General features: G+C 40.1%; 1 protein-coding gene across 2 annotated transcripts in view; it reads left to right on the plus strand.

The window, feature by feature from the left end:
• The first annotated feature begins 5,668 nt into the window (after positions 1-5,668).
• pkhd1l1.1 (PKHD1 like 1, tandem duplicate 1) overlaps positions 5,669-19,297 on the plus strand; it is a 50,146-nt gene continuing 36,517 nt past the window's right edge. For both annotated transcript variants that reach the window (XM_048229803.1, XM_048229804.1), the window contains exons 1-25: positions 5,669-5,760; positions 5,892-5,969; positions 6,297-6,441; positions 7,033-7,141; positions 7,551-7,608; positions 7,738-7,831; positions 8,050-8,103; positions 8,689-8,762; positions 9,023-9,065; positions 9,452-9,522; positions 10,000-10,110; positions 10,465-10,554; positions 10,806-11,071; positions 11,809-11,900; positions 12,590-12,749; positions 12,869-13,007; positions 13,441-13,584; positions 14,023-14,177; positions 14,568-14,678; positions 15,279-15,440; positions 15,760-15,884; positions 15,994-16,154; positions 16,335-16,501; positions 16,913-17,048; positions 18,570-18,724. In XM_048229803.1, the coding sequence (XP_048085760.1) occupies positions 5,697-5,760; positions 5,892-5,969; positions 6,297-6,441; positions 7,033-7,141; positions 7,551-7,608; positions 7,738-7,831; positions 8,050-8,103; positions 8,689-8,762; positions 9,023-9,065; positions 9,452-9,522; positions 10,000-10,110; positions 10,465-10,554; positions 10,806-11,071; positions 11,809-11,900; positions 12,590-12,749; positions 12,869-13,007; positions 13,441-13,584; positions 14,023-14,177; positions 14,568-14,678; positions 15,279-15,440; positions 15,760-15,884; positions 15,994-16,154; positions 16,335-16,501; positions 16,913-17,048; positions 18,570-18,724 (2,964 nt within the window). In that variant the 5' untranslated portion in view covers positions 5,669-5,696. The remainder of the gene's footprint in view (positions 5,761-5,891; positions 5,970-6,296; positions 6,442-7,032; positions 7,142-7,550; positions 7,609-7,737; positions 7,832-8,049; positions 8,104-8,688; positions 8,763-9,022; positions 9,066-9,451; positions 9,523-9,999; positions 10,111-10,464; positions 10,555-10,805; positions 11,072-11,808; positions 11,901-12,589; positions 12,750-12,868; positions 13,008-13,440; positions 13,585-14,022; positions 14,178-14,567; positions 14,679-15,278; positions 15,441-15,759; positions 15,885-15,993; positions 16,155-16,334; positions 16,502-16,912; positions 17,049-18,569; positions 18,725-19,297) is intronic.

Here is a 19,297-nt window from a genome sequence, read left to right on the forward strand (position 1 = left end):
TGCCTCTTCACCCCCTCCATGTTTGGTACTGTCTGTCCACTAGCCACTTGTACCACTGTCTTTGTGCCTCACTGTTTGCGTGCTATATTAGCACATTAGCACATATTTCCTAACCCCCCCCCTCCATGCCACAGCCGAACTGTGGCCACACTTATACATTTTCTTAAATAGTTAAATATATAGATAGACTTTACTTTACTTTATTTCTGCATTGTTGCACTGTTGACTTACTCATTTGCACTATCACCATGACCACTATCACCATTAAACTACCACCATGACACTCATTCACACAGAGCACCTTAGAGCACCTTACCATACCTTACTATGCGCAGAGAATCACAGGCTCAGTCCCTGCCTCAGTCATTGCAAGCCCCTCTGATTTATTAATCACCACTATGTGGATACTGTTTTTAGAATTGATTTTGTGTTAGTTAGTATAATAGAAGTGTTAGTATAATTTGTATTTTTGTAATTTGTATTTTAGTATATTTTTATATATTGTATTAAGTGTTAGTATAATTTGTATTTTAGTATATTTAGCATATTCTTTATCTTCTACTGTCCTTACTGCTTAGTTGTGTTTTTATATTATATACTTTAATTACTCTTTCTGCTGTTAAAGAATGTGTTTGTGTTGTATGTATGCTGCTGAGACCTTGAATTTCCCCTGGGGATCAATAAAGTATCTATCTATCTATCTATTTTAGATAGATAGATAGATAGATAGATAGATAGATAGATAGATAGATAGATAGATAATTTATTGATCCCCAGGGGAAATTCAAGAATATAATTAAAATGATATAATGATATAATTAAAATGAAAATGAAACGTACTTGATGTACTTGACGTGCTCTATGAAAGGTTGACTGTCCCCAAGTTACCATTATATTAGCTCAATGTTGTTTTCTGTGCCGCCGGAAATACCTTAGGAAAGCGCATGATTGTTTCTGCATTTGAAAAGGTCTACTATCAAAGAATACTGACAGAACATTAATGAAGAATATCTGTAATGCCTAAAAATAATGATTCTGATTCACAATTCAAACAAATCTGTGTTGTTCATTGATAATTACATTCAGAACTACAGACATTCATCTTGTTTCTCAAGGTGAATTTAAGCACATGTCAACATACCTGACGTGACAGTATTGGCTCTCTCAAAAATGCCTTGCTACTAAACAGTGAAGGTCTGCTGAGTTCATCTAAGTCTAAAATAGCTCCATCATGTATCGTTTTTGCCCTGCATGGTGACTTCCATTGTATGGACGTGTATTCACTTGAAAGGGCTTGCTTGTTTCCCCTGTATGTGTGATCATTACAGCTGATTCAGAATGCTGAGCACGCCTGATCTTCAATCAGCCAAAGAGGACACCTGTAACTCCTCTAGTTACTCTCCATTGGCTCCCTATAGTAGCCAGAATTAAATTTAAATCTCTCACTTTGGCCTATAGGACACTGACTGGATCTGCTCCTAGTTATTTTAATTCAATAATCAAGCCTTACATCCCCAACCACCCACTGCGGTCTTCTGATGAGTGTCTGTTATGTCGACCAGTCATAAAAACTAGGTAATTCAAGACTACTACTTGCCTCAAGCAGTCTGTTATTGTTCCAGTACCGAAAAACAAAAGTCCATCATGTCTGAATGACTACCGCCCAGTAGCCCTGACGTCTACAGTGATGAAGTGTTTTGAGAAGCTTGTGAAAAACATTATCTGCTCATCCCTCCCTGCCTCCTTCAACCCCCTCCAATTTGCTTACAGAGCCAACAGGTCTACAGAGGATGCCATCTCAAACCTTATGCACACCACCTTAACTCACCTGGAGGAGGGGAATGGGAATTATGTGAGGATGCTGTTCATTGACTTTAGTTCAGCATTCAACACGATAGTACCTCTCACCTTGGTCACAAAGATGAAGGCCTTAGGACTGAACACCACCCTGTGTCACTGGATATTTGACTTCCTCACCAACCGTTCACAAGTGGTTAGAGTGGGGGGTCTGACATCTGACTCATTAACCATCAGCACTGGTGCTCCCCAAGGCTGTGTTTTGAGTCCACTGCTGTACAACATATACACACATGACTGCAAAGCCAACAGTAGTCATACCTCCATCATCAAGTTTGCAGATGACACAGTGATCTTGGGCCTGATTAGTAACAACAATGAACAGCTGTACTTGGATCAGGTTGATGAGGTGGCACAGTGGTGTCAATCTAACAGCTTGACACTGAATATCAATAAAACCAAGGAAATGGTAGTGGATTACAGAAGGCAGCAGCAGAACTACAGTTACACCCCACTAATGATCAGCGGGCAACCTGTAGAGAGTCACAAGTTTTAAATACCTTGGTGTCCTCATTACTGAAGACTTAACATGGACTGTTAACACTCAATATGTTCTGAAAAAGTCCAGACAACGACTCTACTTCCGCCGTCAGCTAAGGAAATTCAAAGTTTCTACATCCATCATGAAGGCCTTCTACACTTCAGCGGTTGAGAGTGTTCTAACTAGTAGCATCATCACCTGGTGTGGGAACTCCACAGTTAGAGATTGTAGTACTCTGCAGAGAGTAGTGTGCTCAGCTGAGCGTGCTATAAGAACTCAACTCCCTGCTCTACAAGATATCTATTCAGAAGAGTACTCCTAAGAGCCCAAAAGATTCTGAAGGACTCTTCTCATCCTAACAATGGATTATTCCTACCGCTGAAATCAAGAAGACGCCTATGTAGTCACAAAGCCAGAACTGAGAGACTCAGGAGAAGTTTTTATCCCCAGGCCATCGAACTCTGAACTCACACTATACTGACTTTGCACACATTCACTCCTCAGCACTCTCAAACATTTCCCAACTCTGAACTCACACTATACTGACTTTGCACTCATTCACTACTCAGCACTCATGACCCCCCCCCACACACACACACACCTACAAGACTTTTAGCACTTTTACATCCCTCTCCCTTTTATTTATTTTCTTATTTCATCCTGCGTCAAAACACACACACACACACACACACACAAATCTGACTTTCTCCAACTTTTGCACATCTCCATTGAACTTTTTTTTTTTTTTTTTTTTTGATTTCTCCTCCATCTACCCATGTCCTTGATTGCCTAGCCTTCTGCCCCACCCCCATCCCCAACACACACACTTACATCATCACTGTCATCACTTCACATACATACAGCACACTGCTTGCTACAGTAAGCCTCCTCTACATACTTGCTGCACACTTCCACCGCCCCCCTACATACACAGCACATTGTCTTCAGGATCTTCTCCAACACACATCCTCTACATACTTACAGCACACTGCCCCACCTACATACTACACACACACACACACAGTCACTGCTCCACTCCCCTCCAGCCACACACACATCTTCACTGTCATCACTCACATACATCATACATACAGTACTCTGCTTGCAATAGTAAGTCCCTGCCCCTACATACACAGCACATTATTTCATCAGGAAGCTTCTCCAACACACATCCCCAACATACTACAGCACACTGCCCACACACACACACACCAGAACAACACACACACACACCAGAACACCACACACACACACAGTCACTGCTCCCTCCCCTCCCGCCCACACACACATCTTCACTGTCATCACTCACATACACATACACATACATACATACAGTACTCTGCTTGCAATAGTAAGTCCCTGCCACCCCATACACACACAGCACATTATTTCATCAGGAAGCTTCTCCAACACACATCCCCAACATACTTACAGCACACTGCCCCCCAATACACAGCATATTGTCTCATGAGGAAGCTTCCCCAACACACATATTGCACACTGCCCTCTCCCCACATACACAGCACACTATCCCATCTCCCTGTCATCCCCCCACACACACACACCAAGACCCTGGCAGTTGGGTTAGCCCTTGAGCCGTGGATCTGCCCAAGGTTTCTTCCTTGGTAAGGGAGTTTTCCTTGCCCCTGTTGCTCTTGGGTGCTCCTTGTTGGTGCCCCCCACCCAATCCCAATCCTCCCCCCCCTTTTTATGCAGCCCTTGCCACTTAATCTACTAAACCCCTCTTCTACTGCACTCTTTACCCCCATTAATGCACAAATAGGCTGACACCAGACATAATTTCACTGCATTTCTTACTTCCAGTAACTATATGCATGTGACAATAAACTTCCTTGTATCCTTGTATACTATTCCTCAGTGGTTCCATGTTGGTGGAATGAGTTGCCCAGTGCTCTCCGTTCCTGTGGTAGTTTTGGGTCGTTTAAGAGGGGTCTAAAGACATTCCTATTCAACATGTACTTAGTTGTTTAAGCGCTTATGTGTTATGGTTTGTATAATATTGTTTTATTTTCATTAGGCTGTTAATTAATTTGACATTATTGTTTATTATTGATATTCTCTTTAATGTAGTCTTACCATGTCATTGTTTTTATATTATTGGTTGAATGGACATTATTGTTTTATTATTGCCTTTCCCCTCATTTTCATTGCTTATTTTTATTAGGCTATTGATTTAATTGATATTGTTGTTTATTATTACTAGTCTCCTTATTATATTTGACCAACATTCTAATCTGTTCCCTGTTCAATTTTAAATATTATGTTGTTTTGTATTTATGTGTTGCTTTGGACAAAGGCGTCTGCCAAATCCATAACCATAACCATGTGTGTGTGTGTACAGTACACCACATTGGCTTACCATAGCTTCCCAACTCTGCACAGTATCCCATTAAGTGCATGACAGTAGGCTATTTACAATTTTATGTAAAGTTTGTAAACACGTTATCAAAATCAACTTAATACATACACGCACACACCTTTGGTTTGAGCAGGAGAGAGAATACGCACGCACGCACTCTGTAGGTGGGTGTGCATAACTAGCATTCATTCCTGCAAGCTCCCCTGGTGTAATTAATAATTAATATAACAAATAATATTGTCTTATAAATAGGCTTTATTTTCATAGAACTCCTGTTGTTATGTTGGGATCGGGCGATGTCTGTGGCACACCATCAAAGATTCTTGTCTTTCCTGAATCAGGTATGACGTTGACACGAAGATAAGAAATGGAGTCTTTGATCTAGGCGATAGTTTTTTAGACATGTTAAGCCTGTACACCTAGGCCTACTAGATGAGACTGTCAGTGATTGTGGGAGTGTTCTTGCGTCCAGCATGCTGCCACACCTGCACCTGAGAGCATGTTTCAGATGGCGCCTCCTCTTTGGTAGGCTACTTAGTATATAAACTGAAAATGTGTCGAAAGCGACCAGTTTTGTCAGGAACCGGCCAGGTAGGCTATATTTTAAGCTTTCCCCCCACTTGAGAGATGGATATGAACTGAACTGAACAAAAATACATTTTTGTTGACAAATGTTGTGTATTAGTCAAACCTGTGGCATTTGTGTCATGAGCACTTGATAAAGTTTTTGTAGGCTTGAATTAGCCCACCAGCTCAGTCTACAACATAGCTACCACTTTCTGAATTAATGTTGCATAGCCTAATCTAAATAATAACAAATGTAAACGCATAGGCTTTGTAGGCCTACTTTCATATTTTTGATCTCTGATCATGTAGTCACAAACCGTTTCACATTTGCATAATAAACATTTGCACATTTGCATAATCTTTGCCAGTGAAACTTGCGTAGATTGGCAGTGTGATTGTCAATTGCTGATCATGACGCGCACACGGCGGCACACGCACCTGCCGCTTGTGGTTTGTCTTATCCTCTGCTATTCAGGTAAGTCTATGACGCTATCATCTTTCTTTTTACATGAAGAATGTAGCCTAATACATATTTTAGATTTGTTATTTGAAATTGCACAACCCAGACCTCTAGTCTGTTTACATGATATATTGTGCCTTCGTTAGATGCTCAGCGAGTGTTCAGAATTGATCCGCACATTGGGAGCCTGAACGGAGCAACAAGAATCACCATAGAAGGGGAAGGTATGAAAGCTATGGAAATCAAACTGTCAAAGTCACTTATCCACCGCCCTGTAGCCCTGTATCTTTTCTTACAGCCACTATTTGCCAACTTTTTTCTATATTGAATGTTTAATGTTGAAAATGGCCTTGGGCAATGGCCTTACTTGCAAAACCAACAAACTTGTATTCGTATACAAACAATTTTGTATACAAACCATATCAATATTAAGGTGATTTGGGCAAAACAAACCAGTTATGATGTACAAATACAGTATAAAAAATATGTAAGCTTATAAAAAATAAATGGCAATAACATAGATCTGGAAATAACCTATCTGAATGTTGCAGGTTTTGCTCAGGAAAATCAGTTCTCTCTGAACCCTGATGATGCAGACTTTGGAAACAGTGTGACTCTGGTGTCTAAGACCAGATCCATCCCGTGTGATGTGGAGCGAGACTCCACTCACAGCAATCAGATCTTGTGCTACACAAGGTACGGCTATGAAAAAAATGTCCTTGATTGCTTAATAAGCTAATTAATATTTTTTAGTTAAAAATATTTATTTCTTTATGAGATTTTCCTTTTTCTCAAAACAAAATTTGCTTCCCTTCAAGGTTGGATTTTTCCAATTTTTTTGTGAAATTGTGAAATTACAATAAATCACCAACAGATTGTTTTTTATACCGGTTTTTAGTCAACTTTAGCAGAGGTGCCAATAATTCTGGAGGGCACTGTATATTGCAAATGTCCACTCCCTGATCCCTGTGATTAAGTGTGGTTTAGTGATTGATTTTTTTCCCCTTTGAGGCAGTACACCAAACCCAGCAACATTAATTTTGCGGCTTCATGATACTGATGTACTTTCATACTGTTGACACTAGGTAGAACTAGAATGTTATATAGTACGCGTCTACCACTTGAAAAAAAAAAAAATGATATCCATTTTCAAAGATTTTCAAGTAATTGTGTTGATATAGTGCACAAATGTATTTATTTAAACAAAATTTCACACATATTTGAAGTAGCAAGCAAACATACAACAAAACAAACAAATAAAAAGTGGGTGTAATGTGCCTCCCTCAGAGCGATGCCCAAGGATGACTACCACATCCGCGTCAGTGTGGACGGTGTGCCTATTCCCACCAGCCGAATGTGCAATGGGTGGTACACCCACTACATCTGCAGTTTCTATGTGAGTAAACACAAGTGACATGTGCAATAGTCATAAGTCAATAAGTGCGTCTTTAGATTACATTTATATACATGCTTTTCATCGTCACAATATCATGTCATTGGGTTTTAAATGAATAGTGAATTTTGTGTCTTTTTAATGCAACATGGTAGACGAGACATTATCAGCACAGCCATGTTTTGAGAAACCAGACAAGTCAGACTCACAGCCATGCTCAAAAGTAACATTAGAGTCAGTATGTTGATGCAGGTGTCAACATAAAAATAAGGTCCAGTAAAAGAAAACAAAAGACATACAGTATACAAAAAAAGCATAAAATAAAATAGAATCACAAACAAGCTGCAGGGAAAGGGATGTAGAAGATGATGTGCAATTAGACCTTTCAACCATTTTCTGACTGACCTTACAGACGCGCTGGTGGGCTACTCCCACTATCTGGAGTACGAGTCCAAGCACAGGATTACCAGGTAAAATCCTCATCGTTCCCTTTGATTACACTGACTTCAGGATGTGTTTGCTGTCCCCCCACACTGAAATGAAACCTTATTCTTCACAATCGGCATAACTGTTTCATGTTTGTGGTTGCCAACTAACAGGTTCTGTGATTACAACGAGAGGGAGGATATACACTGATGTCTATGGCAGCAACACTGACGTCAGCACCAATGGCCTCAATGTCAGGTTCCTGAGGTAAAAAATTACCTCAACAGTCAAAATGAAATATGTTTGTGTGACATTGAAAACACTTCTAAAAGTCTACTTGCTTTTTGTTGGGTTTTCAAATGTATTTGAAACTTTTATTTCTAACTAATATACATGTTCATATACTGTAAGTTGCTTTAGACAAAAGTGTCTATATGGACAAATTCCATAACCTTAAGCATGACCATTTTGTGTTGTTATCACAGGGCCTACATGGGTGGGATGCCTTGTGAGTTGCTAAAGCCAAACACTGATGAGCTGTGAGTCTGTTTCACACAATTTGTAATCCATTTTGTTGTTAAAAAGGGATTTAACCTGTTTGAGTTTCACATAAATAGATTTATGGATATATGACTGAATTAAGAGGTTAAAAGAGAAATCCGGTGAGTTTTCACATAGATCTCCATTTCTCGAGGTCACTGAGTGCTGTCGATACAGAAAAAAACAAAAACAATCAGCAGATAACGCAGCCAGGCAGCTACAGCGCTACACCCTGGGGGCATGTCCTTGTGCTCCCATGCCGGATTTCTCCTTTAAGCTGTATTATTAGAACTGTACTGTATATCAAGATTGGTAGTTATTCAATATGTCATGTCATGAGCTTCTTCAACCATACAGAATTAAACTCAGTGGGCTGGTTTCCTAGACATGGCTTAAGCCTAGTCCTAAGATTTTTCTCTGTGGAGATCTTCGTTGAAGTTTAAATCTAGTCGTAATCCATGTCTGCAAAACCATCCCTATAGCCTTCCCTCGGCATTCTTCACTCCACTTTAGGAAAAGTAGAGATCATGGTTTAGTTCCATTTTTGTTTTTTTCCAATGCATCTGCTATGCTGTCTTGCTCAGGTATGGTCTGACGATGGACTCTGAGACAAGCCAATGGGGATACATGAGTTGCGCAATGACTGGAACATACATTGGTAAGAGCTAAGACGACGACGACAACAACATACAAACAAGCAAACAATGAAACACACACACACAAGCTAACAGATGACCGTGTTGAATTGCGTGATACATTGCTTTGGTATGCATTTCTGAGATCTGATGTAAATAAATACCCAGTGCATTATATGACATCGTAAGCTTGACTTAAGTGTCATCATAACAATAGTTAAGTACCATATGTGAATCACAAATCAATGCCTCACCTCTCTTTTCCTCATTTGATCCTTCTTAGGTCATCATAACCTGAGTTACATTCTGGACAGTCAATATGGAAGGTAACTTTATATTCATGACATTTCCTTTAAAAGTTGGTCAGCTGTCAGAGAAAATGTATTTACACACATAATTCAAAAGGTGTTTGTAATTATTCCCTTTAGCATTTGAGTTCAACATTAAATGTTTCTTATTAATTTACTAAAAATGTATGTATTTGTTGCTTGGTTGACTTTCCTATTACAATGCTTTTAGACTCTTTAGTACATCTAATAACATTCGATATTTGCACACCTATGAAGTAGTTGAGTTCCTTGGCTTTCTATGTCAATTCACCAAACTTCATTAGGTTTACATAACAGTTTTGAGATTTATTGTTATCATTTGAATTTTTATGTTGTTATTGAACTATTTTATCTGACATTTCTTTGTGTTTTTTGTATTTCAGGAGTTTGCCTGAAAATAACGTCTACTTTGTCTCAGGCTTGAACAAACTCTCCATGTTCCAGACATATGCAGGTATATGTAACAAAAAACAAACACTCACATAAATGACCAATGACCTTAACCATGCATACATAGTCTATAACTATATAACTATATAGTCTATACTATATAATCCAACAACATGGGAAATCTTGTTTTTGATGTATGAACCCATGCCTATGGGTACCCTGCAACTCTAAATTGCACAAGTTATTATGTATTAATTATTTTATTGTGTGTTTTTTTTATATTTTATTAATTCATCTACAATGATTTGTTAGTGGCCTACACTGGAAAAGAGGACTGCCTTCCACTGTGTTTCCGAGCATGAAATAAAGGTTGAATGAATGAATGAAAAAAGTTGCAGTATAGCATTGTACAGTTTCCATAAATCTCATACTCACAGCCCAATAGTGTCTTACCAGTCTCGGTATCACTATACCACTATCACGCTCATACACTGAACACACACACTGATCATTTTTTGTCTGGTTTTATTTTTATTTTCAGAGGTGACAGGAGTGTCCCCCTCTAAGGGCAGTGTGCTTGGTGGAACCTTGCTGACCATCCACGGACATCACTTTGATGAAACTGACATGCCAGCAGCTGTTACGGTCGGAGGTAAACTTAACTCAAACAGACAACCTGACAGAACAAGAGAAATGGATGAATGGGTGGGTGGGTCACAGGAACAAAAAGTACAAACCATGTGTAGAATAAGCATATCTGCTTTTAAAGTGCATACCTAGGACGGAATGATTGATAGATCTGAGTAACAAAGAGGCATTTATCTCAGAATGCCTATTGTTTTGAGTGACAGTCACAGACACGCAGTCAAGTTATAGCCATTGTTATGTTTTTTGTGTGTATTGCTATTGTTATGCTGTGCTGTTGCCAATGGCAGTGAACAGACAGTGGCTGTAGTCTTATCAGATGTGGGTGTTGCTGAGTGCATTGCTTTTCCTCTGTCATCAGGCCAGAGATGTGAGGTGGTGAGCGTGACTGATGACAAGATTGTATGCAGAACACCTGAGTACAGGTGGACCAACATGACAGTCTTTCCAGGTGAGGCATCACCTCCTGTGTGCTGCTGGGATGAGTGTGCAATAATAGTTTAACTTTAACAGGCGTAATGAAACTATGAAATAGTTAATCATTTAAACATAAATCGTCTACAGTTTACTCCTCAGATACCGGTAATTGCTAAAACGTGTTTCAGCGTAAACAAATATCTGCAAAACTAATGATGTTTTCTAAACACCCCGATACACCCCCCCACACACACACACACCCACCCCCACCCCACACACACACAGGTGGCAGAGGTATGAAGATGGAACTGTGGAACAAATCTATTCCGCGCAACCTGGAGGACGTTATGAACTACAACTCCAGCTGGCCAGACCACCAGGGTGGCTGGGTTGACTCCCTCACACACACCTACCCCATTGAGATCCTTCGCTTTGTCTCCAAGATGACTGGCTTCTTCGTGCCCATGGAGACTGACCACTACAGGTTCTTCATTAAAGGAGACGACAAATACCAACTGTACTTCAGTCTCACTGGGCGTCCTGAGGATAAGGTAGCTGCCACCTTCTCTCGGTGTCGTCTGGGAGGTCTTATGTAAAATACTAGAATAAAAATAAGTGTTTGGAAGGTCTATGCTTCAAAAGGAGTATCTGCATAATGATTAAATGATTAAACACAATTATATCACATTATCATTTCTTACACTTTTTTTGTTTGATTTTTCACGTTTTTTAATTTTTTAAAGTCATTTTTGGGACTTTACATTTATGTAAATAGAACATTGAAAGAAGACAGGGAGTATGAGTGGAAGAATGACATTAGGATATGAGGGGAAAAATGAGATTAGGACAGCATTGGGAAATGAACACTTGGACCAATACATGATTGGCGTGCTACTGCTTGCCCCCAGGTCACCCAAGACTAAAGATTCTATTTACATGAGTTGAGTATGAGTTAAATATTCTGTCCTGACCAGAGGCAAATGGCTTCCTCCCCTGAATCTAATTTACCCAAGTCTCTTCCCAAAAGAAAACAATAGTTTGCATAATACTTTTTCAGACACCATAAGCTCACCTTTAGGGGTGGATTTGTTCAGTGACTTTTCTCTCAACAATTCTCTCATCTGCTTCACATCTGCGCGTTGAAGTGTTAATAACATAGCACTGTTTCAGGGCTTTGCATCTGACCTTTCTACAATCTATTATGCCTGAACACTCTATAAAACTACCATGCTCAATGCACTGTGAAAGTGAAATGTAAAATGGAGATCCTCTGTATCATGTGCTTCAGGTACTCATTGGATACCGGACCGGCTTTACCAACAGCTTCTTCTCCTCAGACTCACAGGCTTCCTCTGTCATGCATCTGGAGAAGGGAAAGGCGTAAGTGACTACTATATATACTGTATATGTCTATAGAATCTAAACAGTCTGAAGGACAGGCAATGGGAGGGGTATCACTTGCGTCCTGGCCCCTCGGTGCACACAATCAGTAGCAGGTCCTGGGCTGCTTCAAATGACTGAACCCAGAGCACACAACTATTTTTTAAAGACTTTAACAGGTGCAAAATGACATTTCTACACTTAGCGTCTTCCCTAGAGGGATGGAGTTAAAGTTTGACTACACAACCATATTACTAACTATTGACAAGACCACAGCCGCTGTTAGTAACACAGGATCTACAATCCCAACACAGAAAAATTTGTGACGTGTAAAATGCAAATAAAAAACAGAATGTGACTATGCAAATCTCATAAACCCATATATAGGTGCAAAAAGGACATGGAAAATATGTTAATTTCGAATTTCATACCAGTAACACATTTCAAAATATGAACTATATTTTCCATGAAATAGTTAAATTTATCATTTTCAACATTTGATAATGTTGTCCTTTTGCAGCTAAATATGGGTTCATGAGATTTGTAGATTATTACATTCTGTTTCTACCTGCATTTTACACAATGTCCCAACTTTTTCTGTGTTGGGGTTGTATGATCAGATACTGTCAGTGTACTATCACAATGTTTCTACAATTCAAACCTCCATCTTGTCTGTATGTATGCTGTAGGTACTATCTGGAGGCCCTCCTGCAAGACTGGGGCGGTCCAGGCTGGATCCAAGTTGGTGTGTTTAAATGGAAGAGCCCCTTCACCTACGAGCAAGCCTATGAAGCTGTGGATGAGAGACAGGTTCTCAACGCCAGATACGACGTCTTAGAAGAGAAGCAGGTCGGTACCCTAAACACAGACTCAATACAGATTGTGCACATGTAACAAGATGCAACAACATGCACATGCAACAACTTTATGTACCCTGGCCTCTGATCATGTGCTCTTGTTCTGTCCAGGTGTTGCGTTTTGATGGCTGGGGCTCAGAGGAGACTCCAGTGATGGAGGTCCAGCAGGTGACCGTGAGCAGTACCTGCTTCTCCTTGGGAACCTGTGACTCCACCTTCTACACCTTGGGTTACGGAGAACACAAGACAGGTAAATGACCACTATTAGGGTCATACTGGTTTACCTGAGTGACTATCGCACCTTACCCTACAGAGAACATGTGGCAGGTAAACCAACCCTATTAGGGTTGAGGTACCTCAGTCTCACCTATTAGAGCCTATCTATTACTGCAAAGAACATAGAAAAGGTAAATCACTGCTAGGGTTTGACTTGACACATGTCTATTTTAGCGGATTGCAGTAGTTACAACCCCATTATGATGGTTGAAATTCCTGGTTACCTTTTTCACTCACATATTGCAAAACATTTAAGGAAATATAAAATTGTCACTTGGGTAAATAACTTCTAAACATGGCTTTACTTTAAGAAAATTCAGCTGGATTGCATACTTGGATGCAAATCTAGTATTTACCAGATCACTCTAATGCCTTGTGTCTGTATGCTCATGTTATGCTGATTACAGGACCCATTGCAGTGAGTGCATCAGCTGACCAGGTTGCAGCCGCTCTGAATGGCCTGTGGTCGATTAAACCCGACTCTGTTACGGTCACCAAACAGGATCTCGGCACAGAAGCAGAGTACACCGTGACCTTTGACTCCAACAGAGGTGGGTGGGACTGCTCACATCCATCTGGTTCACTGATGTTGTGTCTAATCTGTCATTGAAAAGGCAGATCTATGTTACTAGCTTAAAGACTAGTTTGTCAGATTAAAAGCAGATCTATGTTAGAGATCTCAAGTCTAGTTAAACAGATTGAAGGTGTGTCTGTTACTGACTTCAAATCTAGTTCATCAGATTGCTGAATTCAAGTGTAGTTTGTCATATTGACGAAAACGATTTATATTATAGACTTCAAGCCTAGATTGTCAAATCAAAGTCAGATCTGCTTTACTATGTTTAAGTCAAGTTGGTCAGATTTCAGGTCTATCAATAACTTCAGTCTGTCAAATTGAAAACAGATCTACATTTCAGACTTTAAATCTAGATTCTCAAACTGAATGCAGTGTGTAACCATAGTTTTGAAACGTATATGTTTTCCTGCAGGTGATTTTGAAAGCCTAGACTCATGGCGTATGGGGGGCAATGTGAACGTGTCTGTGACTGAGGTAACCAAGGGAGTGGCCAGTCTGGAGACGTTCACTCTGCTCTGGGGGGGAGTCCCCTCCACCCCCATCTCATTCAACGCCTCCGAGGCAGAGGTGTGTGCACTCCTCACACCCATCCGAGTCATTATCAGAATACAGTTTAAAGCTGAAATATACACCTGTGCACAAACAGAAATATCAGTGTCTTTATTACACATACACACTTGTATGTGTTAAATATTAAATACAACTGATAATACAGTAAAGATGATAGTAATATTACTATACTGAAAATCATACCATTATTCAAATACCAATACTGTAATGATACATGCAATAAATACGGTATAAATATATATCACTCACACCTCACACCAGAAAAATCTGATCACTGATATTTTGACATTTTCTAAGAAGGTCTAGGTTGGCGGACATGTTGAAGGACAATTTCCTTTTCACTTGTGCCTGACTTTTGTGTGTCCTTCGCCTCTTTTATCACCACAGGTCCGGGGTGCCCTTGAGGCTATGCTGCACGCTGAATGCCCTGCTGAGGTGCTGGCTATGGAGAGCTTCAGGGTGAAATACCACAGAGACTATGAGGATGAACACACTGGGGTGGGTGGAGAATATATACGCTCACTAAGAATAATGACATAGATCACACAGACTCAGATTCGGTTTACCCCTTACAGATTTTATAGACTATAGTTTCAGTGTCCTTGGCCAAGAATAATACATTTACAGAGTGAGGCATATACTGTATCTGTGGGACACATCATGTAGTTAAGTGAGATTTTTCTTTCTGGGTCAGACATCATATTAAATCATAATCCCCATATTACTAGCCTGCAGACAGAGTTTGGTAATAGAATGCCCACGTCACCGTAAGGCCTCATCACTCCCTAGACTGAAAACGCCTCACCTTTATTATATGGTTCATGTGAGCAGATACTCTTGAAGCTTGAGATCTTATGGCTGGCTTGGCTCTCAGGCAAATTGAGGGAGAAAAAAAAAACAATGCTGATATATCATTTTATTTTGTTTTTGCATTTGCATTGCTCACTGTAAATTTGTATTTAGCCTTTAGGTTTTTAAAACTAAACTGTTGTGTTTGTTTATATTTTAGTTAGTGAAATTATTTTTTCACTGCTAGTTTTAGTTTTAGTCTTAGTTGTCGTGAACAATAATAACTCTGGTCTGACTGTGGTTAAGCAGTTCTCTAAGGACAATCTGGACAAAAGGGGGACACTGGTTATGGACACTGAAGCCTTCTGTGGACGTTGGTCACTGATGAACCCTGAGATCCTCTTCATGTCGTCCGACACCAAGGAGTCTGGGGGGACGTACGGAGCAGTGAACCTCGAACAGGACGACACGGTTAGGAGCCATTCCTACTCAGTCATCTCTGAGCTGTGCTTTTTTCTGTCATTAATTCAACCAATTCATCATGTAGAAGTCTAGCAAGTAGGTGCAGTTCAAAGTGGTGCCCATGCAGCTTTGGTTGCCTAGATCATGAAAATAATGAAACGGTAGAATTTTCAAAGGAATGCCACAATTTCTGTCTTCTCTTCTCTTTGCTTCTCTTCTCTGTACTTCTCTCCCTTTTTTACGCTGTCTTCTTTAATCAGTCACTCCATCATTCGTGTCAAACAATGTCAAACATAAACACACTCCCACTCTCCCCCTCTTTTCACAGCTCTGCTTTGCTTACAAAGGATATATGAAGAGTGAAGTGGGAGTCAAGTTCTCTTACAAAGACAATAAAGGTGCCACACAAACTGTCACCGCCCAAGTTCCCCTAACACCTAATCAGGATCCAGGGTATGCATGCAATCAGGCAAAAGCTGTCAGATAATGGACTTATGGTAGACATAGTTTAGGAAGTGTTGATAAATGACCGATTGTTGTTGTTTTTTTTCCCCCCTCACAGCTGGCACTACACATGTGTTAACCTGATGACCTCGCTGCAGACTAAGCACATCGGTACCAATTACAAGATGACAGAACTACATCTGTCCAGGGCTACAGTAGGGGAGGAGTACTATGTGGATGCTGTTCATCTCGGGAGAGATGTTACTGTGTTTGATAACAGTATGTCACATTCCTCTTCCTCCTCTTCCTCCTCTTCCTCTTTCTCCTCCTCCTCCTGTTTGTATATCCTCTGCAATGTATACAAAAAAAACTATTAAAAAGTTCAAGCAGCCATTTCCAATGTTAACTCAATGTTATCAATTGTTAACTGTGTGTGTTGCACGTGTCTGTCTGCTCCAGTGGTTCTCCAGAGGAGAAGGCCACCTGCCCTCGCTCAGTGGGGCCAGATCATCAACATCCTCAGTGTGGTCAAAACTACAGTGGGGTCAAGTGTCAGCTACGAGATCTCTGCCTCACCCTTCAACTGTGCCTATGGCCTACCTCTGATGGAGGTCGGCTTTCTGCAGGTGAGAGAAAAACGAGTGGGAAAATATGTAGACCTTGTGTGGTGCCATTTGGTGTGTCTGTGGTATACCATGGGATCAGATGTTACTTTGGCATTCTGTGATGAGAATACATGTCTAGCTACAAATCATTGAAATTAGGTATTTGTAGTGAAGACACTAATGAATCTCAAAAATTACCCTTGTTCTTTTTGGTAACATTCTGTTAAAATTCAAGTTCAGTTCTTAAAATTGTTAAAATTGTTGTACAACAATTACTGAACATCACCTTAAACCCAACTCCTATTGTAGGGCTGACTAGTGCTTCACTGTCACAATCCAGACCCGTGCAGCTGTAACACTGTTAACAGAGGTGAAGCTTCTCTGAGTGTTTGTCTCTTAATAGTTGTGTCCTTGTTCCTGTTGATGCTTCAGGGAATTTCCGGTAATCTGTCAGACAGTGTAGCGTACACACAGGGCGGTGCCAAGGTGACCATCACCCGTACCCAGAGTGCCAGCCCCCCTCTGAATGGCACCTTCGACATTGAGATTTACGGACGGCGTGTTGAAGGTAAAATATGACTTTCAGCATTTATAACAAAACTATAATATACATAAGTGGGTAACACTTGACAGTATTGACATACAGTAAGAGTGACATGACACTGTCATGAACACATGGTTATGGTTATGGTTATGGTTATGGATTTAGCAGACGCCTTTGTCCAAAGCGACACATAAATACAAACAACATAATAATATTTAAAATTGAACAGGGAACAGATTAGAATGTAGGTCAAATATAATAAGGAGAATAGTTATAATACACAATAATATCAATTCAATCAATAGCCTAATAAAAAGCAATGGAAAAAAAAGGGGAAAGGCAATAATAAAATAATAATGTCCATTCAATCAATAATATAAAAACATTAAGTACATTAAGGCGAATATCAATAATACTGTCATAATACTGACACTGTCATCAATAATACATGACACTGTCATGACACATGAACCCTAACCCTAACCCTAATCCTAACCCTTACCCTAACCCTTACCCTAACCCTAACCCTAACCCTAACTAGATGTACCGCAGAGCGGTACAAAATATGACCGCCGCCCAGTCCAGCACATTTTTTCCACAAAAATAAATCACGCTGAAAGGCCTATATGATTCTAACTGTCTCACTAAATTGCATTATCCACACTCAATTCTCACTGGTATCTGCTAGACAACAAGTACCAAAACATGATTAGTTCATAGATTTCACATGTAAAATTAATTTTATACAACCCCACTCCCATCTTGCCTGTTCATAATTCTGAGAAATTCTTGAATTGTGTGCATGTGTGCGTGTACATGTTTATGTTTGTGTGTGTGTGTGTGTGTGTGTGTGTGTGTGTGTGTGTGTGTGTGTGTGTGTGTGTGTGTGTGTGTGTGTGTGCGTGCTTGTGTGTTTGCCTGCATATGTGTGTTTGTGCATGTGCATGCATGTGTACATATGTCTACTGTGTGAGTATGTGTCATACGTATGATTACTGTGAATGTATGTGTGTGCGTGTGTATCTGTTTATGCACATGTGTGCACATGGAATGGGTTAACATGACCCCTGGAGGCAAGGACACAAGACACACATGACCCCTACGGAAAAAATTGGTCATCCTAGGCCCTACGGTTCTCAAAATATTCACAGAAAACTGTGTCTGCCCTACCCTCCTTTCGGGGGTCCAGTACAGCGGGGGGGCTACAGATCAAAACAAAAAATGATGGTTCCATGCTATCCATGTGGGGTTACATGCCCACCAACTTTCGTCTACCGCGGTCTTTCAGTGTCCCGGGAATCCTTGACGGAAATTTGAACATGCAAAAAAAATAAAAAAATAAAAAAAATAATAAAAATAAATAAAAAATAAAAAAAATAATAAAATAAAAAAAATAATTAAAAAAATAAAAAATCTGACTAAACCTATATGACCGCCGCTTCGCTGCGCGGCGGTCATAATTACCTAGCACTATGGCTTAGTCTCTCAGCCTCACACAATAAGTGCTTACTCACATGAAGTCACTCCTGTTCTGCTATCTCATAGGCCTGCCAGTGGATATATCAGCACAGGATCTGAAGTACGCGCTGCAGTCCATTCCAGAAATGGGCTCTGTGGACGTCACAAGGTCAGGAGACTGCAAAGCTTACAAGTGGCTCATCACCTGGCTGAGCAATCCTGGACGTCAACCTATTCTTCAGGTGAGTCTCAGACCTTCAATATGAATATTACAGATTATTCATCCTGAAATTTAGAAATGTAATTTAATACAATCATTTTTTTACGGGTAATTTAGAAATAAATTGCCTATGTAATGCCTCACTCAATACCCAAAGCCGTCATCAAAAACTTGTCAAGACCAATACATAACACCTGCTTGAAAAGGCAGCAGCCACTTTTAATTGGCTGGATTATGGAAATTTAAACTCATTGATAAGAATCCAAGTTGTTAGTATTCATGTTGTAATTCATATTCATATTTCAAATGGGGTGGGTAGTTCATCATCATTTACTGTAGAGGTCTGCTCCATTGACTGCCTTCCTTTAGGTCATGAGATCACAGTGAACTTGTGTGAGTGGCTTCAACAAGGAACTCACTGCTAAATCTGTCTCTGGTATCTCTAATTAACTGATGCTTAGGTGCCCAAGGGAAAGCAAGTCTCTGGACAGTGTGTGTGTGTGTGTGTGTGTGTGTGTGTGTGTGTGTGTGTGTGTGTGTGTGTGTGTGTCTGTGTGTGTGCTTGTTTTTGTGTTTGACTTGTCTTGTGTTGTGG

The sequence above is a fragment of the Alosa alosa genome, chromosome 20, assembly GCF_017589495.1.
Source record: "Alosa alosa isolate M-15738 ecotype Scorff River chromosome 20, AALO_Geno_1.1, whole genome shotgun sequence".
Classification (NCBI taxonomy): Eukaryota; Metazoa; Chordata; class Actinopteri; order Clupeiformes; family Clupeidae; genus Alosa; species Alosa alosa.